At 46.0% G+C, this 28,000-nt stretch overlaps 1 protein-coding gene across 1 annotated transcript in view; it reads right to left on the bottom strand.

Annotated features, from left to right (window-relative positions):
- Positions 1–1,317: 1,317 nt before the first annotated feature.
- Positions 1,318–28,000, bottom strand: part of TRERF1 (transcriptional regulating factor 1) — a 209,505-nt gene continuing 182,822 nt past the window's right edge. Inside the window, 5 exon segments of the mRNA XM_070360746.1 lie at positions 1,318–5,070; positions 10,365–10,576; positions 13,190–13,390; positions 20,543–20,656; positions 22,536–22,624. Coding sequence (XP_070216847.1) covers positions 4,746–5,070; positions 10,365–10,576; positions 13,190–13,390; positions 20,543–20,656; positions 22,536–22,624 — 941 coding nt within the window. The 3' untranslated portion in view covers positions 1,318–4,745.

Genomic DNA, 28,000 nt, shown 5'->3' with positions numbered 1-28,000 from the left:
GCTTATGTCAACATTAAAACTCAGCCTCAGTCTCCAGCTGGCTGGCTATGACCAAGGAAGGTAGACTGGAGGCCTGTGGAACTAAGAGTTGACTTTAGGTAAACTCGGAAGAGGTTTTATGTACACATACACACATGCAGATAAGCATACCTGGAAGATTAGAGATAATCAATTTAACAAATAGTTGCTGAGCACCTATTGCAAATTGCTGTGACTATGTGGGTGATGGAGAAGGCAATGGCACCCCACTCCAGTACTTTTGCCTAGAAAATCCCATGGACAGAGGAGCCTGGTAGGCTGCAGTCTATGGGGTCGCTAGAGTCGGACACGACTGAGCAACTTCACTTTGACTTTTCACTTTCATGCATTGGAGAAGGAAATGGCAACCCACTCCAGTGTTCTTGCCTGGAGAATCCCAGGGACGGGGAAGCCTGGTGGGCTGCCGTCTATGGGGTCGCACAGAGTCGGACACGACTGAAGCGACTTAGCAGCATGTGGGTGATGGTGAGATGGTTCAGTAATAGTAATAAACCATGAGCTTTGCTCTTCCCACTGGTGGACTTGGATCTGTTCCCAAGACACTATATGTTTTTTTCAAGTATTAAATACCTTGGCATGCAGGCAGGAATGATGTCACAGTCCTCTTTGTCCACTCAACTCCCCCATGTGTAATACAGCATAGAATAGTGCCTGCTAGATTTGTAATGAATGAAAAACTTAAAATCTTCAGATTGGACACCTGAGCCTCTGGAAGCAGAATTTAAATGTCCAACACTGGCTAAACGCAGTGTTTGTAAAGGAAGAGCTGTTTTCTTTGGTACAGGACCAGAATTGCCCAAATTAAAAGTATAAAATCCCCAAAGCATGTAGAGGATCAAGGTCTCGAACAGCTATGCCCCACTTAAATCAAGTTCTGTATAAAATCCAGAATTTCAGATTTCTTCCGAACTTTGCTGTTGAGTATTAAAAAGTAAACACACCTTTTAGAATTTGGAAATTGAGATTAGCCATGCCTATAAATCAGGGTGGGCTGGATTTTGTTGGCGGTTCCTTGTGAGATAACTCGTGTATTACTGAACTGCCTGAAACGGCACTGTGACTGCTGCGGGTTAGAGACCATCAACCCTTCACATGGCTCATCCACTGCTTGGAGAAGCAGAAATGTTCAGCTTGGCCTCCAGAGTGGGGGTGGGGGCACTTATATGAGCATTAGATCTGATCAACACCCCTCTAAACCGGTCTCTAGAAACCAGCTAATGGTAAATTAGCATTGAGAAGTCACTTCAGCAGCTAAAAAAGAAGGAATGTTAAGCCAAATGAAACTCAAAAAGATAACATTTTATTTTCAGAGCAGCTGATGCAGTATCGAATCAGGTTTTCACAAATAAATATGACAGTGTCTATTTGGTTACATCTCTGATGAATGCCTATCTATAAGAACTGTAATAAATTTCTGAGAAGGCTAATGGCTGGAAACTTTTAAGTAAAATTCTCCTGGCTTTCTGAAAAATAGTATTGTGGCAATTTAAAAAAAAATGCTCATCACTCAGGGGGAACCAACCTAGAATGCCCTAGTTGTTTTTGTATTTTAAGGAATGCAACTTTTGAGGACAAGTCTATAAAACATCTTTATTTATTTGTTACATATGATGTTTAAATATAACTTTGCTTTCAAGCTTCAAACTTTTTTGTTAAACCCCTGGGAAAATAAGACTTTTGGTTCACCTTAACAAAAACTGACCTAGGAAGAAACATTTTTAGCAAAATGTATTATAAAATTCACTAGAAAATACTGTCCTCTTTTTTTGCCAAAATGTTACATAAAATCCTTATTAAAAATACACACGTTACAAAAGAAAAAGGTATGAATATGCTATACATAGTGCTTTTGATATGGACCAAGGGACCTGCATTCCCGGGGAAAATACAGTGAAGCACATTAGATATTATGATGTCAACTAAAAATAGTGCAAACCGGAATAAATTACATCCTAACATGGCAAGGCATGCAAAACATTTCCTGCGAATAGAACACAATGAAGCCAGAACAGGAAGCAATCACAACCACCATTTAAAAATGTTTTCGTTTTTATTACATTAATTTTTTTCAAAAATACTTTTCTTTACAATAGAACTCCTAGAAAATATTTACAACCTTCCTCTAATAAAATAGAACAGCAGTTAAATATATTTGAAAATAAGATGGGTTTTTCCATAAAATATATCTTTTAACTTTTTATATACAAGCTTTCTCAAAGAGGTCTAAATTCACTAATGAAAAACTATCTGATAGTAAACAGTAACGGGTTGAAGACATAAACCATCGGGAAGAAAAGTTCTTTGGGGTAAGGAGAGATGGGGGTGGGGAACTAAAACACAACACGTACATGCAGGCAGAATCATTTCAGAAAAAAAAATAAGTGCAATATTGTACTATGAAGTCAATCCTCTACGCTAATACTGTGAAGAAAAAAACTAATTCAGCAAAGTGAACTGTCTCGTCAAGGAGGAGTTCTTTGGTTATTTCAAGTCAAAAATGCTTAAGGTATACTGCATGGAAAGTCAAAACTAAATTGTGCATTATATTTTTGCCTTGGCAACTCAGTTTATTTTAATGTTTTAAACTGGAACAGCCGGGCAAATCTCCAAGCAGAATGCATACATTTGCTTTATAAACATTTTTCCTGGGTGTCTGCTCCTTTGCCAGATAAACTTTCAGAGATCCACAGAACCCTTCCAGAACCCTCTCATATACCCACGTGTGGAGGGAAGTAGTCACTGGGCAGATGGGATCAGCTGGTATTACACTTAGTACGGTTCTCAAATAGTTCTGCCACAAAGCTGATGCCCTGCCCAGGCAGTTCTGAACTCAAACACAGAATAACTTGTCAGAAATGGCAGCAAATGACACGTTATTTCCCTCCCTAAAAAAAAAAGGTAAAGGAAACTTGCAAGACCTCTTTTTTTCTGAGAACAGAAATGATGGCATGAAAGGAACCATTGTATTGATCTTCTGTCCATGGCTTTCCTGAGATTCAGAGGACACTGCCTGCGTGGGGCCGCTGTGGGTCATGGCTGCCCGCTAAACGCTTTTGCAGAGACAACGTAAACGATGCTTTGTTCCTATCCTCATCCTTCCACTGACATCCTCCTTCACGTCAAGCTAGTTACTGTGTCAGCAAAGTGCCCTGCAGGGTTGCCACGCCTACAGGAGCTGGGGCATCAGCCTACCTGGGGTGGGGGAAGGCCGGAAAGCCCCCTGCTCAGAAGTCACCAGCCAGACGCGTCAGCTCTGAGCTGGGACCGCATTCCAGTCTGAAGGCGTGCACTCGTTTGCCCTGACGGAGGCCAGAGAGCAGTCTGACTCAGCTCAAAAGCCTGAGCTGAAAGCCATTTTTGAAGGATTACAGGTTTAATACCGTCAAGTACAAACAGCAGCCCTGCCGGCAGGGACAGGAGGCAGAGCAGAGTTATGTCGCTTGGAGAATTCTAGAAGAGCTTTGGTAAATGACTTTAATGAAAAACTCACTGTTTGAATGCAAACAATGGAGCCAAAGGGGCATCTGAAACTGTTTTTGTTGGCCTTTAATGCTATTTCCCTTGTATTCACCATCAGATTTGCTAGAAAACCCAGAGTTAGGAAAACTCAGAGTTAGCGTCAAAGTAAACTTCGGTCCTGCACAGATGCGTAGCAGCAGAATCCCAGTGAATCAGGTTTCATAGTGCTTCCAAGTGGCACAGAGTAACTTGGAACCCCACAGACCGTTAACAGTGTGGCAAAAAGGAACGGGCTCTTCTGAGCTAGTTTTTGGGCAAAAGAAGACTGCTTGGCATTCTAGATACTTTAATCTGTGCTCCTTGACTATCTTCCCCTAAAAACAACCCTGGCAACTTAATAGTTGGGGTTATTTTCCTCTAGACGGACTTGCAGTCAGTCAGCTCAGGCCAAAGTATGCCTCTGCCAATTGGTGAATTGGAGTCAACCGGTCCTCAGGGAACTGGGAAGAGGACACGCTTGCTCTATGAACCACCTTCTCAGTAAACCACTGTCCGGGAGGGAAAGCCTGAAATGATACAGTACTCAGTTTTTAGAGCCAGGCTGAGTGATGGGCAGGGCAGGCAGAAAAATTATTTTTACATTTGGTCAACTCTTCCAATGATGTGTATGCTGGAAGAAAGCCGTGGAACACAAGGCTGACTTTGCTCACTGGAAAGCTACTTCCTAGCAGGGTCTCCCAGCAAAGATGCCAAGTTCACTGCCAACTGTGGAATGAGGTCAACACAAAAATGACTGTTGGTGGGGAAGGATGGTCCAAGACCCCAGCAGAAAGAAAGCAGCCTGCTTTACACACACACAAACACACACACACACACTCGCTCACTCACGCAAGCTTTGGGACAGAAGGCAACCAGGATGGTTGGCATCTAAAAAGCAAAAGAACATGAATGTCAAGTTCATTCCCAGCCAGGAATGAGTTCTTGGGAATGTAGCCTAGCCCAGATGAAACACATCTTAAAGTAGAATTGTGCCAATTATTTATTCCCCCCAACCGCCCATAAAAACAATTGTTTTTAAATAAAAGGAAAAGAAAAAACCGATTTGTTTCTAAACCTGGAAAAAAAAAAGACCACTTTTTAAACAGGTAGTTTAAAATGATTACAAAACAAGCGGGCAGTCCCAGTGTCCTGATGAAGGAGGCTGGAGGCTGTGGGTTTTCGCTGTCTCAAAGAGACACGCGGGGCCTTTAGAGTTCCGTGTCACCCTGAAGCAAAACTGAAGCCTGATCATCCAGGAGGAGACCGGTGTCCACAACCTCGGCCTCTGCCATGACGCCTCCTAGCTGCTGGACGACGTCGTCGTCGAGGAGGTCCACGTCCTTGATGGGTTTGATCAGACTCAGCTGGTCCAGGGGCAGCAGCCCCTGCGGCCCCACCGGCCCCGTAGTCCTCTCGATTGTGGCTGCCATCTCGGCCGCGAACGCCGCCTTCTGCGCTTTCTGCCTCTGCTGTTCCTCCTGCTGTCTGTGAGTTTTCATGTGTGCATTTCGGCTTTTGATCTTGAAGAAGACTCTATAAAAATGAGAAAAAGAAGCATGAGACATTTAGAGCATCAGAGTTCTTGGAAATCCAAGGGGTCCTAAGGGAACAGTGGGTGTGTGGTCTGATGCCTGCTTTGGGGTGGTGTGACAGTGTTCTGGTCTCCTTAGCTCCCAAGACCTCCTCCCCCAGTGACGTGTCACCTCTCTTCTCTCCAAGGGAAGAAGATGGGGACAGGAACACATTTATGTGTGTTGGGCTTTCTCCCTGTGACAATGGAGGATGAATTCTCAAAGCTTTCCTGTCCATCTGTGGCCTGGGCCCACGCCCCTTTCCCTCCTTCTCTTCCCTCTTTCTATCTCCATTGCTAAGTAAGCCCTCTCAACCAACTGAGAATCCCCAAATCATGCAGCCCAGCTCCGCTGGTTCCCACCATAAAACCACCCCTCCCCTGCCTCTGGCCTCCAATCCTGTTCTTCCTGTCAAAATTCCAGGGGGTCTCTGCAGACACGGACTGCTCGTCCGTCCTCCACACTCTCCAAGTGGAGCACCGTCCCCTGTGTTCAGCCCGAGTGCTCGAGATCGCTCGCTAGTAATTGTGTGGCCAAATCCAACAGCCCCACCTCGGTCTTCACTGTACTTGACTTCTGCACCGAGCAGTCCTCTTTACCCAAGATCCCTTCTTGTTTTGGCCATCATATATCACAGTTGGCTCCTGTTAGCTTTCGAATGAGACAGTGGTTCTCAGCTGAGGGTGGGTCTGCCTCCCAGGGAGTAACGTCTGGAGATATTTCTAATGGTCACAGTTGGATGGTGCTGGCACTTCTGGCTTTGAGTGGGGTAGAGGCCAGGGATGTCACTAAACATTCTACCATATTGAGGGCAGGCCCTCTACCCCAAACAAGGAATCGTCAGACCCAGGTTGAGAAATCCTGGGACGAGGGGTCTGCCAACCACGGTCAGTGGCCAAATCCCATACGCTGCCTGCTTTTGTAAATAAAGTTTTCTGGGAATACAGCCATGTCTCTCTGTTTATGTATCGTCTATGGCTATTTCTGCACTAAAATGGCAGAGCTGAGTAGCTGTGACAGAGACAGAATGGCCTGCAAAGCCTAAAATATTTCTCTCTGGACCTTTTCCAGAGAACATTTGTCCAGAGGTGAGGCTGCCTGTTTTAGGGGAGGGTGGGTAGCATAAATATTCATTCCTGAGCTCATAAAGGAAAAAAAGACCTGATTTGTAAGACCTGTGTCTTAGAACAGAGTTGATGAATCACCACATGACACTGAAAACTGTCTAATGTGATGAACATAATTTCAGCAGCTAAAAGAAGCATTCTGCAAACATTTGCCTGATGTTATTCTTAGTGTGGAAAACCATAAAAAATATTTTTATTTTCCATAAAATCTTAACTGGAGTTATGCTTGAAAAAGATCCCAAGCAACATAAAAACAGGACAAGAAAACAGCGAAAGTCACTGAAAGAGCCGGAAACACTTAGTTCTGGTCGTTCTGTCCTTTGCTGCCACCTAGTGGAGTAAGGCGTTGCTGCCTGTCTGGGGGAAGTGAGCAGAGGGTGCTGGTTCCCTGCAGAAGACACTGGTGTGACCCTCTTGTCTGCCTCTCTCTTCCACCCCAGGGCAAGTAGATGGAAGTCAGACTAAGGAGGTTTCATTGTTCCAAGTAAATAAGGCTGATGGTCAATCCAGGGGCTCCCTTATTTCTTGGTGACATGAAGATGGCATCATGCCCTGGCTCTGGAGGACATCAGAGCCCCGAGGAGGGGGCCCATCCTAAATGTCTCCCCATCTCTGCAGGAAGAGAGCTGCTGGTTCCAACTCACCTCGCAGGTGCCACTGACCTAAGGCTAAGAGTACGTACTGGGCTGAGGAATAAATTAATACATGTAAACATCCTTTCAAACAATGCCAGGCAAGCACTGAGTAACTGATAAATGGAAGCAAAATGCCTGAAATATTCCATGAGGATGAATATTATAAACAGAGGTCCTCGGTGGCCTCACTCATATAACCAAGGATGTTCCCTTGGTAGAGTTCTGGCAGCTACCTGGTGGGTACCTCTCCAGGTAACCCTGTGTGTCTGCAGCATTGCAGGTTACAGGAAGAGCAACTTGGTAAGGCTCCTAAAGGAAGTCACTTGTGACAACCCCTCTTAGCAGACTCACTGAGAAATAAACTGGAATTCTATACCGGATGCTGTGGGAGGGGACTGTGTGTATCTTACCAGTGATAAATAAGCAAACAAAGCAAACCCATGGGATGGAACAGTGGTCAGACACCCAGGCTCTGTATCTGAACACTGACGGCTTCAAATCTCCGTTCTGCTCTTTCTGGGGGTGTGACCTGGGGCACATCAATTTAATTAATGTTCAGTCCTTATTTGTAAACCAAGGATAAAATAGTATCTGCATCACATGGAGTTTTTGTGTGGGGATTAGAAGAGCTCAGGCACATAAAGTATGTGACAAAATCAAGTGCTCAGTAAAGGTTAGCTGTTATTACTGCCCATTGTCAGTTTCGCCCTTTTCACTGTTTTAAATTATACTTAAAAGGGCAGAGATGACAAATAGGTTTTCTCTCATGGATCAAGTCTGATCAACTGGTTGTGCCTGCTTGAAGCATGAGGATTTAAAGGACTGAAAAGCATTGGAGTCTTAACTTAATACAGTAGCAAAGAGCGTAGCAATTGATTAGTGATGTCTGCCCCGGGTGCAGGAGTCATCAGTGGTGCTAGAAAAGCCATTTCTGCTACAGAGAGTTCCTGACTAGATGTTTTAGAGCCATTCTCAAATCACTGGGCAGGGATGCAAAGAGAGCAGTCCTGGTGAATATGGTTTCGTGTGAAGGGAAGAGGTGGGAATCAGTCCCATCCATCATTTCTGGAAAAGAGTGAAGTTCTGTCACTAGAGATCTGCTCTCTGATGATGTCCATCCTTATTAGAGTTTCAGTTCAGTTCAGTTCAGTTGCTCAGTCGTGTCCGACTCTTTGCGACCCCATGAATCGCAGCACGCCAGGCCTCCCTGTCCATCACCAACTCCCGGAGTTCACTCAAACTCACTTCCATTGAGTCGGTGATGCCATCCAGCCATCTCATCCTCTGTCGTCCCCTTCTCCTCCCGCCCCCAGTCCCTCCCAGCATCAGAGTCTTTTCCAATGAGTCAACTCTTCTCATGAGGTGGCCAAAATACTGGAGTTTCAGCTTTAACATCATTCCTTCCAAAGAAATCCCAGGGCTGATCTCCTTTAGGATGGACTGGTTGGATCTCCTTGCAGTCCAAGGGACTCTCAAGAGTCTTCTCCAACACCACAGTTCAAAAGCATCAATTCTTCGGCGCTCAGCCTTCTTCACAGTCCAACCCTCACATCCGTACATGACCATAGGAAAAACCATAGCCTTGACTAGATGGACCTTTGTTGGCAAAGTAATGTCTCTGGTTTTCAATATGCTATCTAGGTTGGACATAACTTTCCTTCCAAGGAGTAAGCGTCTTTTAATTTCATGGCTGCAGTCACCATCTGCAGTGATTTTGGAGACCCAAAATATAAAGTCTGCCACTGTTTCCAATGTTTTCCCATCTATTTCCCATGAATTGATGGGACCAGATGCCATGATCTTCGTTTTCTGAATGTTGAGCTTTAAGCCAACTTTTTCACTCTCCTCTTTCACTTTCATCAACAGGCTTTTGAGTTCCTCTTCACTTTCTGCCATAAGGGTGGTGTCATCTGCATATCTGAGGTTATTGATATTTCTCCTGGCACTCTTGATTCTAGCTTGTGTTTCTTCCAGTCCAGCGTTTCTCATGATGTACTCTGCATATAAGTAAAATAAACAGGGTGACAATATACAGCCTTGACGTACTCCTTTTCCTATTTGGAACCAGTCTGTTGTTCCATGTCCAGTTCTAACTGTTGCTTCCTGACCTGCATACAGATTTCTCAAGAGGCAGGTCAGGTGGTCTGGTATTCCCATCTCTTTCAGAATTTTCCACAGTTTATTGTGATCCACACAGTCAAAGGCTTTGGCATAGTCGATAAAGCAGAAATAGATGTTTTCTGGAACTCTCTTGCTTTTTCCATGATCCAGCATATGTTGGCAATTTGATCTCTGGTTCCTCTGCCTTTTCTAAAACCAGCTTGAACATCAGGAAGTTCACGGTTCACGTATTGCTGAAGCCTGGCTTGGAGAATTTTGAGCATTACTTTACTAGCGTGTGAGATGAGTGCAATTGTGCGGTAGTTTGAGCATTCTTTGGCATTGCCTTTCTTTGGGATCGGGATGAAAACTGACCTTTTCCAGTCCTGTGGCCACTGCTGAGTTTTCCAAATTTGCTGACATATTGAGTGCAGCACTTTCACAGCATCATCTTTCAGGATTTGAAATAGCTCAACTGGAATTCCATCACCTCCACTAGCTTTGTTCGTAGTGATGCTTTCTAAGGCCCACTTGACTTCACATTCCAGGATGTCTGGCTCTAGGTCAGTGATCACACCATTGTGATTATCTGGGTCGTGAAGATCTTTTTTGTACAGTTCTTCTGTGTATTCTTGCCACCTCTTCTTAATATCTTCTGCTTCTGTTAGGTCCATACCATTTCTGTCCTTTATCAAGCCCATCTTTGCATGAAATGTTCCCTTGGTATCTCTAATTTTCTTTTTTTTTTTTTTTTTTAATTTTATTTTATTTTTAAACTTTACAGAGATCTCTAGTCTTCCCCATTCTGTTGTTTTCCTCTATTTCTTTGCATTGATCGCTGAGGAAGGCTTTCTTATCTCTTCTTGCTATTCTTTGGAACTCTGCATTCAGATGCTTATATCTTTCCTTTTCTCCTTTGCTTTTCGCTTCTCTTCTTTTCACAGCTACTTGTAAGGCCTCCCCAGACAGCCATTTTGCTTTTTTGCATTTCTTTTCCATGGGGATGGTCTTGATCCCTGTCTCCTGTACAATGTCACGAACCTCATTCCATAGTTCATCAGGCACTCTATCTATCAGATCTAGGCCCTTAAATCTATTTCTTATTTCTACTGTATAATCATAAGGGATTTGATTTAGGTCATACCTGAATGGTCTAGTGGTTTTCCCTACTTTCTTCAATTTCATTTAGGACATCAGAAGGACCATATTCTGAGTCAGAGACAAGGTCCACCTGCCACGATGTACCATGCCGACCCCAAGGATGGTATGAGAAAAAACTGGAGAGTCTGGGTTCTTTTTCTACCTGGAGACATTTTAGACTACCCTGGCCCAGACCCCACAGTGGCCTTATTCATCACACACTTAGATCCAGTCCCTGGCCAAATTCTACCTACTTGCCGCACTCTTTGCAGGGGAAGATGGTGGTGGGGTCTGTCTCGCCGCTGGTGGTGCTGTGGGAGGGTGAGCTCTTCACCGAGCAGTACCCACTCTGGGCACTGCCAGGCTTCTGCTTCCCAGAGGGAACAGTGCCCCGAGCTTTGGTCACCTGGTTGGTGCCACCATGGATGCGGGCGTGGCCGTTCAGTGCCTGCCGGGAGCTGAACACCTGGGGAAGAAAGGGAGTGACATGACATCTACAGTCCTGAAAAGGAAATTAGGGTTATTAGTTACTCATCGGTAGAACATGGGATACTTGAAACAGAGTCTAATGACAAGGCACAGGGGTTTTACATAAGCAAACTCTGGGCAAATGCCACAGAAAGCAGAGATCAAATACCACAACCACAAATGCTGTGCCAACAACAACAACAATCACTGTTACGACCAAAGACTGGGGGCTCAACCCAGAGCCTCCAACACACACGGAGGTCATTGGGCCATCTCCCCTCTGAATGCCTTATTTTTTCCATCTATTGAATGAGGGGGGTCTGAACCAGCTTTCCAATATTTTTTTTCAGCCAGAAACTTCCTTTCACTTTTTCCCCTTTATTTTCCCCTCCTCTTTCCTTTTTTTTTTAAACTTAAAAAATCTTATTCAAAAGCTCAAAGTTAAAAGCAGAGGTGCTCTGGCTGAAAGAGACAGCATCCCAGAACTGGGTCTATTTGCTCAGCTCTATCTATCTCCCCTAGGAATCCCTAGAAGCCTAAGAGACACGGCTCTGAAAACACTGATTAGCTGCTCTGCTCTATTCTATGTTATATCTAAGCCCCAGTCAGTAGCCCAGTGCTAAAGCCACATTTCAGACCCCCAAATTTTACTGCAGGATGATAAAAAGGGGAATGACTCAGTCTTTTGAAGTCTGCCGTAAAGCATGGTTTCCCAACCTCAGTATTGCTGACATTTTGGGCTGGATGACTGTTTGTTGTGGGGCTGTCCTTTGCATCATGGGGTGTTTAGCAGCATCCCTGGCCTCCACCCACCAGATGTCAGGAGCACCTCCCCAGATGTGACAAAAATGTCTCCCTCTGGACACTGCCAAATGTTCATGTGGAACAAGATCATTCCCCAGTGAGATTCACTGTTGTAAAGGGAAGTGATCCACCCCCTGAATTCCTAGAGCCCTGACTTCCAAATCGCTAAATGCACCAGCTAATGTGAGTACTCACTGAACCACCTGGCCACAGACAGTTGCTGTGTTAAGTTCATGAGTTCTGTTTATAGTCTTGCAGGGGAAAAAAATCTTTGGTTGATTTAGCAACCAAAACTTCCACGGTTAGGCAACGAATAAAACCAACACACTTTTTTTTCCCCCTGTTGTTTTTTTGAAGTCATGAAAAAACATTCATCCCGCTGAGCATTTTTGATTGGGTAAAGTAAAAGATGATTCCCCTCACAGTAAAGAATTTACTGTAGACCCAAACTGTGAACTGAGAAAGCAACCAATTTCTAAACAAATTCACCAAAAATACCGTCATTTAAAGTCACTTTTTGAATGGAAGTGTTCTATACAGTACGGTAATGATGGAGTGAAGCATCTAGGTCTTTAAACATCAAAGACAGAAACAAGCTAGCAATTTATGTTCTCTTCAAAGGTAATGCAAGATGTATATATCATTTTTTTTTTTACTTCTTAATTTTTTTCTTAGATGTGAATCAAGTAAATTTCAGCTTTAGAGTCTAAAATATTTGAAAGACTGCTGCTATCTTCATCTAAGTGACAGACTCAATAAACAGCATTCAATACACTCTGGAAAAGTGTGTTATCCTATGTAACACACAAGCAGAAATAAGCACTAACTTGGGGGAAACAGGGCTTCATATGAAATGAATCATATGTTCTAATTTTTTTTGCATAATACCTCTAGAACTTGCCTGTACAGTTGTGTACAGCTTTAAGAAACCTGATCTGAGAAAAGCTCAGCAACTCAGATGAGTAGGAAACCACTGGCCTGGAGAAGGAAATGGCAACCCACTTCAGTATTCTTGCCTGGAAAATTCCATGGACAGAGCTACAGCCCATGGGGTCGCACGAGTCGGACACAACTGAGTGACTTTCACTTCACAGGAGACCAGTGGATGACTGACAGTCCGAAGTTAACAATTTAAAAAATCTATTCTTCAAAATACACAGTCTTACATCAGCCAGTACAGATTCTGTAAGGCTTTAGCACTACGAATGATCAAATGGGAATTGGTTTTATTTTAGCAAGATGATGCTTCTAACGTACTTATTAATAAAAAGTACTAGGTTAAGTAATTAAACAGACACGCTTTCAGCCTGTTTACAGATTAATTTGCTTAGTAAATCTTTTTTTTTTTCCTTCCCTCAAAGAGTACAAAGATAAACTTCAGCCAAATCTTTGTAATTATGCCATAAAAGGAGACTCCTCGGGGGCTCTCTCACGGCATTCCAATGCATGTTTCCAGAGCACGCCTGGTGCGACAGCTCAGAGGAGTCGGGAGGCACCAAGAAACAGGAAGTGTGAGTTCTGGAGGCCAAGGCCGCTGCAGAGCCTGAATCACCTGCTTCCTGAGGCCAGGAAAGGACTTGCGTCCTCTGAGCATTGGCAGTGTTTGACTCTGCTTGACTCCAGAAATATCTGTGGGCCAAACAAGTAAATGGATGAAAGAAAGAAAAGCCTGGCTACGTGGATTCTCTCTGCCCAGCTTTCACTGCTGGAAGAGCACCCTCCTTTGTAAAAGGCATCATCTCTTTAAGCCAGCTGTGCGCACGGCTCTCACCAGTCCCAGAGCCTCTGAGGACGCGGAGACACTTACCGCCCCACAGTTGGGCATTTCACAGATGAAGGAGCCCGAGGGCTGGCCCAGGGCCTGCAGGGGCGGCCCCTCTGCGGGAGCCAGGACCGGGCCCTGCGGCGGCTCCGGGGACTTGGGCAATTCACTCTCCTCTTCTCTTGTGGATTTCCTGTCTTCTTCCGGATCCTCCTCCTCCTCTACCTCTTCATCTTCTTCACTCGTCTGGTGTTAAGGGAATACAAGAGAAAGGGGGAAACCCCCCCAAATGACATTTTTAGTGATGAACAGAACCCAGGGGCCAGCAAAGAGGGCCTGGACGCTGGGGCTGTGTCGGCATCTTTGTGCATGAGGGAGTGTCTGGCAGAGGCCTCTCAGAAGGGACAAGGTTGGTCACTGGACACCTGGAATTCTGAGAGCAACCAAGTCCCCGAGGCCCACTCTGGGTCCCCTCATCACTTACTTAAAAAAAAAAAATGCTAAGGCAGACAGGAGAGATTTTTCTATGTAGAGTTTCTCTCCCTTGTTGGAGACCAGTAGAACATGACATCGACCAAAACCCAGGCAGGCTGCCCCATTTGTAGCTGCTCTGCCTTCCAAGGGAGTAAGAAGGGTTTTCAAGCAGCAATGACATCGTGGAACTCCGTTGGGCAGAGACCAAAGCCCTATCATTTTTTTTAAGCTTACTACTTATTTTGGCTGCACCTGGTCTTCATTGTGGCTCGAGGGCTCTCTAGTTGCAGGCTTGATCCCTGACCATGGATCAAACCTGGGCCCCCTGCTTTGGGAGTGTGGAGTCTCAGCCATTGGATCACCAGGGAAGTCCCCATGTTTGTTTGTTTAATTAATTTATTTTTAATTGAAGGATAAATGCTTTTCACTATTGTGTTGGTTTCCGCCATACATCAACATGAATCAGCCATAGGTATACATATGTCCCCTCCACCCATGGTTTGTTTTTAAAGGCTTTCTATCACACTTCCTTGCAAGATGCCCAAGATATTGATTTGACCTTTGGCAGGCACATGACCCATGGCATTCTGATGCGTTCCTGCTCTGTTCTTGTCAGAATATAGGATCAAAGAGTGAACCACAATGGCTCTGAAAAGGGGCAGAAATGGAAGGGGATTGGTTATTTCCTTTTACTTCTCATGTTTTTTTGTTTGCTTGTTTCTGGTCATAGGCTCTTGAAGAAATGCCTTTCCAAGGCACTCTATAAAAAAGAACAAGAAAAATATTTCTATGAATAATTATCTTCTCTGCAACTGTGTCCCCTCCGTCTACTTCAGAACAGCAACGAGATGAATTACGCAGAAGATCCTGACCATCCTTGAAGTTAACAAGACAGTTAAAGGAGCAGCCTGGAGGAGGTACTGGGTGGGCTGGGAGGGAGGGCAGGAACCCAGGCGGCCCTTTTATTGAACTGAGTGCCCTATTTTACAATCTCCATCCGCATGAGGAGGCGGGCTGAGGAGGGCTTGCTCCCAGGGCCTAGAAGGACTGAGGACCAAGGATGGGAACTCTGTGTTCCAGCAGCCTCATTTCAGCTTCTGTTTTACAGCACTTCATGGTGTATGAAGTGCTTTCACATTTGCTTTGTCATTTGATAGACTGTAAACAGTCCGCCTGTTTAACAAATGAGGAAACAACATGGGGATGGCCACTGCCTCCCTCCCTGATGGGTCACTGGTTTCTGCTGGGCTCTCTGCACGCCCACTGCTTGAAGCATGTGGGCTCCAGTTTGGTTTACCCTGGACAGTGATGTAATGCTGGTTGAGCCTATGAGTCTTAGAACCCGGAAGCCAGAACTCCTGGGATCCAGAAACCACCAGCTTTCTTTTTCCAGTCTGGATTGGAGATGGGAGTGAAAGACAATCCCAGTAATATGGGCATTTAGCACACTCCTCACTCTTTCAGTTTTAGCCTTATTTAATATGGTATATGGGGCTTCCCTGGTGGCTCAGACAGTAAAGCATCTGCCTACGGTGTGAGAGACCCAGGTTCAATCCCTGAGTCGGGAAGACCCCCTGAAGGGAATGGCTACCTACTCCAGTATTCTTGCCTGGAGAATTCTATGGACAGAGGAGCCTGGCAGGCTACAGTCCATGGGGTTGCAAAAAGCTGGACATGACTGAGCAACTAATACTCATTCACTCACAGTATGCTATATATGCCTATTTGAGACTATGTATTAATAGGGTGTACTTAAGAAATTATCCCAGTTTCCAGTGGTTAATTAGGATTACTCAGTAATGATTACATTTGCTGAAAGACTTCAATGAATTCAGATATAGGCTTAATTTATTTTACAGAGTGATTTGTGATATAAACTTATAGTCTCTTACCAGTTTAGAACAGACAGGTTGATTTCACTTAAATGGCCTTAGTCTCGTATGAATCCACCACCTTCCAATCTCAAGAATTTTAGGTAAAACCATGTTATGTCAAACCCCACCGGTTCACTCCATTCCTTTACAGAACTGGAACTTTGTGGTGTCAAGTATCAGGTTATTAAGCAGACCAGGGCCTACAGCTCACCATTTAAAGTAAATTACACAGTAACTTTCAATGACAATGGCATTTATTTCATGGCAGTTGTTATAATTACAATTTTCTCACTGTGCCATTGTTTGGGCTTAAAAGCTCTTAGAAAAAAAGTTCCATAGAGCCATTAAATTACAGACTAAATTATACTGTCCTGTGATTATATACGTCTCAGGAATGCAGACAGGTTTTAATTCAAATGGCAATCTATGCATGTTCACAAAATGATTTATCACCAAGCCAAAGGGCTCACCAAGGTGACTAACAGATGCAAAGACGGGATGAAACCCTAACATGTAGGACTCTGTATCTACAAGTTGGCCATTTCCTGATGTACTGTGAAAAGGAAACATTTGGTAATATTCCAAACCTGGTGGAAAGGCAGGCAAATACAGGGCTGGGAGATGGTTCTATATGATACAAGGTGCTCAAAACTTTGAGAGTCCAAGTAAGAATTTGTTGAGGAGGAGGAGATTTTTATTTCTCAGGCCTGCAAATGGCATTTATATTATGAGAAATTTACAAGTTAAAACACAGATGCTCAATAATCCAAATTTCAATGACACAAATTTGAGTGTTACAGTCACCAATGAAAGATGTTGGTGATGATAACACACTGAAGGCCTGCTTTGGATCAGGGACTACACACACACACACACCCACCCACACACAGCTAGTTCTCACAAAATCTCTGCATATTTTTTTTCTTCTTGTTTATTTTTTCCCTTTGTTTTTTTTTTGGGGGGGGGTGGGCAATGACATGCAGCTTGCAGGATCTTAGTTCTCTGACCAGGGACTGAACCTGGGCCCTCAGCATTTTGGCAGTGAAAACATGGAATTTTAACCACTGGACCGCCAGGGAATCCCCTACAAGTTTTTATTTTTTAAACAAATAAGAAATTTGCCAGAGAACTGATTTTCCCAAGAGCACACAGCTGGTAAAGAAGCTGAATTGAGATTTAAATCCTGCACTGTCTGATTGTAAAATCTCAGCCTCTGCTCCTCGCCTGCCTGCACATGTCCATAGACGCACATCTGTCCATCTGGGCATGGCTTAGATTTTCAGCTCAAACACAGAGCTTTTAAACCTCTCAAAACCATTAAAGCCAGCTGCTTTTCTGTGTCAAAGGGAAGAGGGATGTTTCCCAGGCCCCTTGTCAGGGGACCCCGCTGCAGGTGACTCAGGCCGGGGACCTGGGGGAGCTGTGCTCTTGGTGCCCTGACTGCTGTCTTCCGAAGTCAGTTACATTTCTCAGCTGGTTTCTTGAATTGCGCTGAATTTTGCTCCTAGTCAGACCCACGGATTCACCCTGAGTGGGGGCAGGAGCCTGGGCAGGAGACAGGACGGTGTGATCAGCACTTCCCTCCCACCTCCGCAGCAGAGCACACCTTGGCCCCCTCTTCTGCCCAAAAGGGTGGGAGAGGAAGGCTTGTGATGGTCTCAGGCCAGAAGTCAAGTCACCTACAAGGTGAGCGATGTGCTATGCTGACCCCCTGGCCCCTCAAGAGCAGTCACTCCCCATCCTTCTTCATCACCCTTCTCCCCGGGGAAGTCCCTGAGCTCCGGACTGTGCTCCATCCAGGGGGAATAGTCATCTGTCCCTTTAATAAATTACTGAGCACACATGGTCAGGAGAGCTACCCAGGTAGGCCCTGAGGACTGAGAGAAGGACGCCCTCCTAGGACGGTGCTTCCTACAGCCTCTCTGTCCTTGCCGGGTCCTGGTTTTTATCTCCACTTGGCAAACTATCCTCAGAAGGTGGACTGTGGGACTTCCCTGGTGGTCCAGTGGCTAAGAATCTGCCTGCCAATGCAGGGGACATGGCTTCGAGCCCTGATCTGGGACGATTTCACAGGCTGCAGAGCAACTAAGTCCGTGTGCCATAACTACTGAGCCCACACGCTCCAGGGCCCATGTTCTGCAACAAGAGAAGCCACTGCAATGAGAAGCCTGGGCATCACAACTAGAGTAGGCCCAGCTTGCCGCAACTACAGAAAGCCTGAGTGAGGCAGCAAAGACCCAGCACAGCTAAACAAACAGGCGCTGAGTCATCTACGCACATGGCTTTTTGTTCTCTCTAAGCTCACAGGTCACAGGTGTGGCACACCTGACCCAGCTTAATACCAGCCCCTGGCAAATAATCCCAAGAAGGTGGGGTGCCTGAGTGCCATCTTAACCTTTCCTCCTGGGTCTGAGGCTACACGCTGGCTCGGGCCTTTCCAGACACCCACGAAGGCCTGCTGGCCCCAGATGGCACCTCTGCCTCCCATAGTGACACCGTCTTCAGCAGCCCTCCTCTGCTCAGAAGCCCCTGGTTCACCCCATCTCCTCCCAGGGAGCTCATAGAGGGATTGCTCCCATGACCCAGAGTGACTCCTAGCTGGGAAAAATTTTCACTCATTTACTCAACAAACATTTACCGAGTGCCGATATTATGCCAGGCACGGTCCTGGGCACTTGGTAACACCCAAGCCAAAGGTCTGCCTTAGGAAACCATACCCTCTGATTTTGCTCTCCTCCAAAACATGACTCTGAACATTCCAGAATCGGAAGGGACCGTCCAGGTTATCTAAACCATCGGCCCCATTTTACAGGGCAGTAAGCTTAGGGGCCGGGTCTTAGGTCTCCCAGGCTGGGAGTCTTGGTGCTTCCTCATTTACTGTCTACCCCCTCGGAAAGCAATGCTCGTGTGACCATGGGCAAGCCCCTTCCCCTCTCTGGGCCTCAACCTTCTGCCTGAGGACTGGAAGAGCTGGATAAGAGAGAATTCCTGAAGGTCATATCTAATACTTTCTGGTTTTCACCTCACAGTGTTTTTAAAGACTTGAAGTTCACGGTAAGTTTTCTCTTCAGGTATGCCACGTCTTCCAAACGGTAACATATGCCCTGGGGCAGGGGCCGAGGCCAGTCAGCAGCCCTGGCTCACCCACAGCACTATGGACACAGCGAGGACTCAATTTCTTTTAGCGGACTGAACCAGAAGAGATCACGCTGCTTTCTTAAACATTAACCACAGATGAGAAAAAGGCTATTCAGATGTAAGGCATCACTACTTAAGCCAGTCCAACAACAGTCCTGATCACAAGAATACTGCCATCTCTCATCAAATGAATGGCAATACCATTCTATTCTACAGATGTCTATTTTTTTTTTTTTGATATTTGGGTCCACATATAACTGTATATACGTGTTTATATTTTGTAGCTGGGATCAAACTCTTAGTTAGGAACTCAGGCTTTGAAATCTTAATGACTCCAGGTGTTTTTAACTTCCCAGAAGGCACAATGGTAAAGAATCTGCCTGCCAGTGCAGGAGACGCAAGAGATATTGAGCTTGATCCCTGGATTGGGAAGAACCCCTAGAGTAGGAAATGGCAACTCACTCTAGTATTCTTGCCTGGAGAATTCCATGGACAGAGGAGCCTGGCAGGCTACAGTCCAGGGGGCTGCAAAGAGCTGGACATGGCTGAGGCCACACACATGCATGCATGTTTTTACCCTTCTGTAAGAGGATTAGCATTTGCTTGCTCCTGAGTGTTATACAGGGGAGTCAGTCCCAGACAACACACTCACCAGCCTTTGACCATGGCTAAGTTACCTAGGCTCTGTGCCTCAGTTTCCTACCTCATAGAAATGGTACAAGGAGTAAATGAGTCATTATACGTTAAGTCCCTCCTAGTACAACGCCTGGAATGTATGAAGTGCTATGTGTAAGTGTCTGTGAAAGAAATTAACCTGCATATGTGCTAGGAACACTTATGCATGGATACAGTTGGGAATGAAAGTATAATTGTAAAATTCACGATATTTATGAATTTGAAACCATTTCCTTAATGGCTGCAGACTGGAGTTTAGTAATCTGTTGTAAGACATAATTTCTACATACACGTATGTGTTTTCCACAACATGCAAGATTTTCCTTGGCTATGGATGCAGAGAAGAGAGTTAACCACAAGGATGAAAGCAGTAGCCATTTCCAAAGCCACAAATAAGGGGTTTGGAGAAGATTTCGATCTCGTGACGCCTTTAGTAGGTTCTTCATCTTAATCTGCAGACAACTTTGGATTTGTCTGCTAATGAAGGAAATCGATATTAAGGATAAATGGTGATGTGAGGACCAGACTAATCCACACACTGCTAACCAGCTCGCCAATGATGGAGGGTTCCTGGCGCCATCTAGAGGTCAAAGCTGCTTCTTGCGCATGCTTCATAGAAGCTGTGTAAAATCCCAGAACCTTCGTCTTCCTGAGGCAGGGCTCCCCAACCTTTTCGGCACCAGGGATTGGTTTCATGGAAGATAGTTTTTCCACAGACGGGGGGTGGGGTAAGGGGGTGGTGTGGGGATGATTTAAGCGCATTACATTTATTGTGCACTTTATTTCTATTATTATTACATCAGCTCCACTCAGATCACCAGGCATTAAGATTCTGGAGGTTGGGGACCCCTGTTCTAAGGCATGTTAGTTCTCTGGTGAGAACTATTGTGAAAAGATTGGGAAGGGCTATCCCAGGACAACAGGGTGCCTCTTAAAAACCACACACATCAAGGCTGGGACCACCACAGTTTAACTCCCCTGGCACCTACCTGCCAGAATGCAAGCCAGCCCTCACTTCCTTAACCGATCACTGGGCTGCAGGTCAAACTGGAAGCTGCCCTTCCCTTGCCTAGTTATCCCAGGAAGTCAAGGCCTGAATCCTGACTGGGAAATGGCCCATCACCTACTCACCACAGCTGCCTGGCAGTAAAGCCAAGCCCAACACTAGCCACTTATGAACCTGGGCGTGGGGTGGGGGTGGGGCCCGCAGAAGCAGCACCCGGGCACCTTCACTCACCACACAGTCATCGATGATTTCTGAGAGCCGTGTCCGATGTTTCCTCCCCAACCTCATGATTTTTTTCCACGTGTAATAGTACTCCACACACTGAGCCACCGTCTTGGACTTCACCTGTTGGGAAAACCATCTCAAGATCAGCTCCAACGGTGGGCAGGGTGTAAGGCAACCAGTTTTCATGCAATTTTAAGTTTGTTAATAGGTAGGAAGTTTATGCAGTTAAATAAAAACATGTACATGGTGGAAAATCTCCTCCCCAGCCCTGTTCTCCAGCCATCCATTCATCCGTTCCCTCCCCACCCCTGCAACTCAGCTAGCCTCCCTGGTTCATATCTTGGGGGATGTTCCAGAATTTCTCTACATGTATACCAACAACACAAAAATATATTCCTGCCCACCATTTTGCCTCACACAAGGTAGTAAGTACACTGTATGTATTGTTCCGCATCTTGACTTCTTCACAAGAGGGCTTGGAGATTTTTTTTTCACAACCATCCATAGCAAGCTCCCTCCCTTTTTTAACCCACAAAGCAGCATGCTTTTTCAAATGCTTGAATGAGTTTGGCTCTCCGAGTTGCTGACCTTCAAAATCTATTTATGAAAAATGTTCCTTAGTAATCGAACAGGAATATAAGGCAAAAGTTATGATGACAAGAGCTTAGTGTTTGCAGAAAACAAGCCTTGTCCTGTTCTCCCAAAGGGCAAAGGTAAATGTGTTTTAAAGAGAAAAAAATTCCTTTGTTTAGTTCACAGTTCTCTAAGCTCAAAGTGGGGTTCAATAATGTGAGTTTTCTGGAGGCAGGCTGGCTGTCCCATTGGGTGTGGAAAGAAGGCCACCCACACAGTGAGAGTGAAAAGGGCACCTTCCAGACATCTGGTCTCCTCGAAGTTACGCCCTTCACACACACCTGATAGAGTGAATTTCTACATTAGAGTTGCCCAGGGAGGGAAGATAGTGAGAATCCCAGAGGATCCTGGTTTAAAATCCCGAACTGCCTGGTGAGCATGTCATGTGAATCCGTCATCAGTCAACAAGGTGTGGGACCTTTAAGAAGTAATAAGACCTAGGACAGGAGGGGGTGACTCAGGACAGACAGGAGCTGCTGGAACACAGGGCAGCAGAGTGCGGTGGCCTCCAAGACAGAGTAAGCTGGGTGCGCATTCAGATCTGCAGATGGAGGCAAGTCGGAGAAAAACTCCACCTATTTCCGTTTCTCATTCACTCAAGGCCCAGGGTTAAGGACAGGAGAAGGAACCTGGGACAAGACTGAGGTCCAGCCCAGAGCCAGCGGCAGCTGCCGTCTGAAACCCTGCTCTCTGTGGGCCTGAGCGTTTTCATGACCTTAATAACTCAGTATGGTTCCCTCATTCATCGGTTTGCTGAAACACTCCGAATCATTGTAACTTTCAGCCTGAACCACTCTCAGCCAGTTAAGGCCTATTCCATTTATTACGTGCTGGACAAATGCTATTTCATCTTGGTGAACTCTCTTTTGCTGCGAGATGCTGTATATGTAACATTTTATTGCTATTGTTACTGTCCTTATGATCAGGGGCCCCACAGCAGAAACTCTGCTACTGGCTAGGGCCAGGGCTCATATTCTCCCTTCTCTGGATCCCCCTCCTCCCACCATGTTCTGTCAGAAACATGACAGATCTGTCAAACACACATGAAATAAATTATATAAATTGTGAACCAGCAGCCCCAAGCTTATTTTATTCTGATAGAATGTATAAATCACACATCTTTATTAAGATACAAATACCCCTCCCCACCACTGCCACATCCAAATAATCTATGCCCACCTCCCCCCACCTCCTCAACACCAGGGCCCCGCCATCCATAACAAATACCATCCTTTACCAACAAAAGATGGAAGACATTGTTTTGGTGACAGTCTTAAACCAGCAATAAAATAATTCTATATGTATCTTTAGGTGCGCAACTTCCCAAATTTGGTTTCAAGACAGCAGTGGGAAAAAGCATGCTTACCATCTTCTGTACAAAAATAAAGTCTTTGCTGTAAGTGGCTAGTGCTTTATTAAACAGTTTTCTTTCTAGGGAGGTCCACTTGTCCGAACCTACAACAAAACACAAACTTCATAAAAAAACAGCCCAGTTCTTCCCACTTGTAGTTGCTGGTTCACTTAGTGAAGTTAAAAACTACAACTGTTCGTGTGTGACATGTAAATACCCACACTACACTTCTTTCTGAACAAAAAGCCAGTGCAGTGTAATGGTTAACAACCCTGCCACCTGGATTCAAAGCTTAGCTGTGGCCTTGACTTGGCAAGTTACTGAACCTAAGACTTGATTTCTTTACCTACGAATGGGAATACTTCTGAGTGTCTCCACCTCTTAGAGGACTTTTGTGAAGGTTAAAGAACCTAAACTCCCTAAAACTGTCTCTTAGTAACTGGAAAATTGTGAGCACTCAGCAGATTTTAGCTATAGTTTTAATATAATTAGGGAGGGCAAGCATTCACGTAGCCAGTGCTCCTCGTGCGTGCTGGACTCAACAGTCTAGTGGGGAGAAAATCAGGAGGCAGTGCATTCAAGGGGATGACTGCAAGGATGAGGGCAGGGGTTGGGTGCCAGTGGGGCACAAAGGAGGAACACCAGACTCAGAGAAGCTGGGAAGGCTTCCAGGAAGAGGAAACACCTGAGTAGGGTTTAAAAAGACACAGAAGCAAGTCAGGCCAGGAGATGGAAGGACTTCCCTGGTGGCCCACTGGCTAAGGCTCTGCTCCCCATGCAGGGAGCCTGGGTTCAATATCTGGTTGGGGAACTAGATCCCGCATACCACAGCTAAAGATCCCACATGCCACAACTAAGAGTTGGTGCAGCCAAATAAAAAATAAATAAAATAAATATTTAAAAAGAAGGAGATGGATGGGAATTCTGGGGAGCGGAAGTGGCGAGTGCACAGTCAGAGCCAAGTAGTGAGAGGATACATTTCATTCACTTGTTCAGCAGATATTTATTAGATATTTAGATCGCTGGGTGGAGAGGACCCCCCGGAGTAGGAAATGTCAACCCACTCCAGTATCTTGCCTCGAACATTCCATGGTCAGAGAAGCCTGGTGGGCTACAGTCCATGGGGTCGCAAAGAATAGGACACAGCTGATCAACTGAGCACACACACATGCAAGACACTAGGGGGGAAAAAGCTAATGCTTATAAGTGCTTGCTATATGCCAGGTTCTAAGACCCTCGAAGATACTAGTCATTTGCTTCTATAGACAACCCTATAAGATTGATATTACTTCTTCCCATTTTACAGATGAGGAAATGGAGGTGTTCAAGGAATAAGCAGTAATCTGGTATGGCTCGGCTACAGGGTCCCAGCAGAGGGAAGGCAGATGAGGCTGGGAGGTAAGAGGGACTGGTTCCTGATAAACCTGTAAACCAATGAGGAAGAGGCCCAGAGGTGTCAGGCTGGGGTACCTGCCTGATGGATGAGCTTGACATTCATGTCAAAGTGGGATATGCAGACAATCACAGAGGATGGTCCTGGTCTAGTTCCAAGGGAAGTCCTATTCTGTGGGCTGCAGAGAAGGCTCAATTTCTGTGGCTGGTTAGCAGAAAACTCGGCCTCATTCTAATTTTTTGAATTCCCTATATCTCTGATTCTTTGGATGGTATATGTCTGGGCCTTTGACAGGCTTCTACTTTTCAAAGCTGTAATCTCCAAACCATAGTATTTTTCCTTCCAAGTAGGACAAGCCCAAGATTTCCATTTTGCTATGGTTCACTGAGGGGCTGAAGTATAGAAAACCTGAATTGCTTCTTCCCTCAAAAGATTCGGCCTGAATCAGTTGATTAGGTGAAATCATGCCTGGCAGGCAAGCAGGAGGTGAAGATCCTAGGATCCTTGAGAAAATATGTGACTCGGTGATGTCAGCTCAGATTTCTGAAATAAACACCTTCTCCGTGGGACTCCCTGAGGGGTCCTTAAGCCAAGAGCTCTGGCTCCAGTACAGAATACACTCTCCACATCGCGGCTGTTCCAGGTCTCTAAAAATCACTACCTGACTCCTTTGGTTTGCAAATTTCTCTAAAAGAAAAGCAGCTTTCTAATTAATCCTCAGCAGAATGAAGCATCTTACACTGGTTCTAGAGACCAGGACATGTCTGGTCGTGCAAACCGTCGTGACAGGGAGAAGTAGGGCCAGGGCTTTGATGAAATTCTGCTAGAGTGGATGTGAGCAGAGGAGGTCGGTGGGATTTCAGGCTCTGGAGTATTTTCATCACCATTCCTCAAAATTCTTCCAACATTCAAGAACTTGGGGTCCTGGCTCTCATCTGCTCCCGTTGTCCAGAGGCAGAGACAGAAAGAGTGAAACAGAAAGGATGGACCAACAATTGAGCGACCACAGAGGGGTCACGGTTCCTTTTAGGCATCCATCAAAACAGCAAAGAGAGATCAGAGAGCAATGGTGTAAGTGGAACACGACAGGGACGTGCCACACCAGTCGAGTCCCCTGACAGACGTGTAAGGATAGTTTTGTTCTGCCCTGATGCAGGTCCAGTCTGTGCAGCTCCAGGTTGCATCTCAGTTAGGAAGTTAGGGAACACTCTTTTTTTTTTTTTTTGCTGTGCTGAGTCTGTTGTTGCGCATAGACTTTCTCTGCTTTCGGTGTATAGGCTTCTCATTACAGTAGCTTCTCTTGTGGAATGCGGGCTCTAGGGCTTGCAGGCTCAGTTGTGCACAGGCTTAGCTGCCCCCAGGCAAGTGGAATCTTCCCAGACCAGGGATCAAACCCATGCCCCCTGTATTGGTAGGCGGATTCTTAACCACTGGGCCACCAGGGATGTTGGTTAGGGGACATTTTGCTGATGAAACCCCTCCCAATGAGATGAGTAAGAATCCTTTCCATCTTCAGCTGGACCCTACGTTTCCCCAAAGTGCAGCTTTAAACCCTCATGAGACACTCAAGGGCCATGCGGCCTTCTCAGGTCAGCACCCAGCCTCACACTGGGTACACTTCCACCCCACACCAAGCTCATCACTGGATTACTGCCCAAACCACAGTGTGAAGTCCCCAGGTCAGTATACCTGTGAGATGTCCCTTCATGTCCCCAGATGGCCTGCCAGTTGTAACCCCACAAAGGGAAGTCACTTCCTAGACCATCTGTTATAGGGGACCCTCAAGCCTCATAGGGGAAGGAGGCCTGCTCCCCATCAACTCTCCAGTGATTTGAGTTTTTTTTTAAAATAATTTCTCTAGTTGCAGTGAGCAGAGGCTACTCTCTAGTTGCGGTGTGTGGGCTTCTCATTGCGGAGTACGGCCTCTAGGGCTAGCAGGCCTCAGTACTTGTGGCTTGCAGGCTCTAGGGCGCAGGCGCAGTAGTTGAGGTGCACGTGCTTAGTTACTCCTCACCACGTGGAATCTTCCCGGACCTGGGATCAAACTCGTGTCTCTTGCATCTTCACCACTGAGCCAGCAAGGAAGCCCTTCTCCGTTGGCTTTTAGGGCTGCTGCTCAGTGATGGGGCCTCCAGTCTTCCTGATTCCGGGGTGTTCACTCCACACCACCAGTCTCCGATTGAAGTAGAGAAGCCTCTAGCTTTCCTCTCTGTGCTGGCCAGAACCCTGATGGCCAGGGCGGGGAGCATGTGCTCAGACGCTGAGAGACGGCTCCTCTACTCAGTCCTAGGGTCCATGGTTTAGCACACAGGACTGTGCTGTGCGTGTGTGTCTGTCCAACAGGGGTGTCCATGAACTGAGAGACACAGGTGGGGCCAGACAAGCCCATCCGTTCTCACACTCACAGTAGCAGGCTCTTTACCGCACCCTGATCACGGATCACCCATGGGGCCAAGAATCTACTCCAGGTCTCTTGGGCGGAATTCTCAGGCCAAAGCCTGGTGTATAGACATAATATCTGAATGTGCTCACCCCAAATAATGAGGTCACTGTGCTGTGATTAAAAAGGGGCAACTTTAATCAGAAGACGGTTTGATGCGAACCTGGTTCTGCCACTTAACTCCTGCAAATTTACTTCTCTGAGCCTCAGTTTCCTCTCTTGCGATTTAGGGATTTTGACAGTCATGCAGTGCCTAACAGCGTTTGGTCCTAAGGAGGGGCACAGTGAATGTCTCAAATCTGGCCACTTGGACGGAAGATTCCAAATAAGCTTGCCGCCGTGGAAAACATGCTGTCCGTGCTGATGTCCATGTTAGCGGCACTCGTGAAGCCCACTGGTCCCTGCCGGTGTTCCGTGTCGCGTGTGCACACTCACAGTCTTACTCCAGGCCGCTTGGCACTTGTGCAGTCTTCCTCTCCCTGCCTCGAAATCCTCCTGTAATCCATCGAGGTACGGTTCGGCATCTGTACTCCTGGAGGCTGTCCGGCAGGAGTGTTTTCCCCATTCTAGGACAAGGTGTTTTTTGTTTTGTTTTGTTTTAAGCCAGCTCTTCTGGGATTCTGCTTCTTGGACAAAGTCCAGGATAAAAATGCAAAAACCGAGGCAGAGGGCTGCCCCCACTTCTCGCTTGGCCATCCTCCCTCTCTGAGATCACTGCTGTCCACTCAGCACGTCCCTAGGGTCAGTGGGCTGACACCCTCCCCCTCCCCACCCCACACTCATTCATTCTCCCTGGGGATTCCTGGCTAGTGGACTATTATCAGCAGGGGTCCCTAATAAGATGATTAAGCCTAATTACAAAGAGCCTAATTAACAGGAGGAAGCCGGTGCTGGAACAGTATCCAGAGGAGAAACGTTCTGAGCTTTGGTTGCCGGGAAACAGGCTCTGGATGGTGGTGAAATTTGGGGCAATCTATAGAGAACGCAGGCAATTAAAGAGAGACCTGGAGGGGTGAGAGAAAGTTTGGGCACAGTGTCTTTTAAAGAGGGCCTTTCGGTCTTCCTTTCAATCTTTTAAAAACTGTTATTGATGCTGTCACAGAGGTTACATAAGAAAGACATGTTCATTGCAGAAAAAGGAGGACTTGTTTTTATACCACATCTTCATTTAGTGAAAGATTTTCCATGATGGGTGAAGGCTGAGTAATTTTTTTAGGGGTGCATGTGAACTGGGTGATACCAAAGTTCCCTCTGGAGGCAAAGGGCAAGGAGGCCTTGGTCTGAATCCAGAACCTGAGCTTGTCCACTAACCTTCTTCTCTCTAAGCGCCGTGTCAGGCCAAGCAGCAAAGTGCATAGTAACTTGGTTCCTGCCCTTTGCGGGGGTCAGTCTCCAGCTAGCAACATGGGCTAAGAATGCCTGCAAGGTGACTTCACAGTTGTGGTTCTTTCAAAGTATTCTCTGGAGCATGTAATTCTGTTTCCCCACCAAACTGGGGCAACTTCCAAGACGTAGACCAGCCTCCTCCGCCTGAATGGGTATTTCCTCCAGGTCTCTCCCATCTCTGGAGTCAGGTCAAGGTTCAGGACCCCTTGAGAGCTTGGGCTGTGGGGGCGCCCATACGAGCCTCTGCTGAACTCTTGCCAA

Source organism: Bos mutus, chromosome 23 (genome assembly GCF_027580195.1).
Source record: "Bos mutus isolate GX-2022 chromosome 23, NWIPB_WYAK_1.1, whole genome shotgun sequence".
NCBI classification, from domain to species: Eukaryota; Metazoa; Chordata; class Mammalia; order Artiodactyla; family Bovidae; genus Bos; species Bos mutus.
Note: the sequence above shows the minus strand (reverse complement) of the source record. Positions and strands in the feature narration are given on the sequence as shown.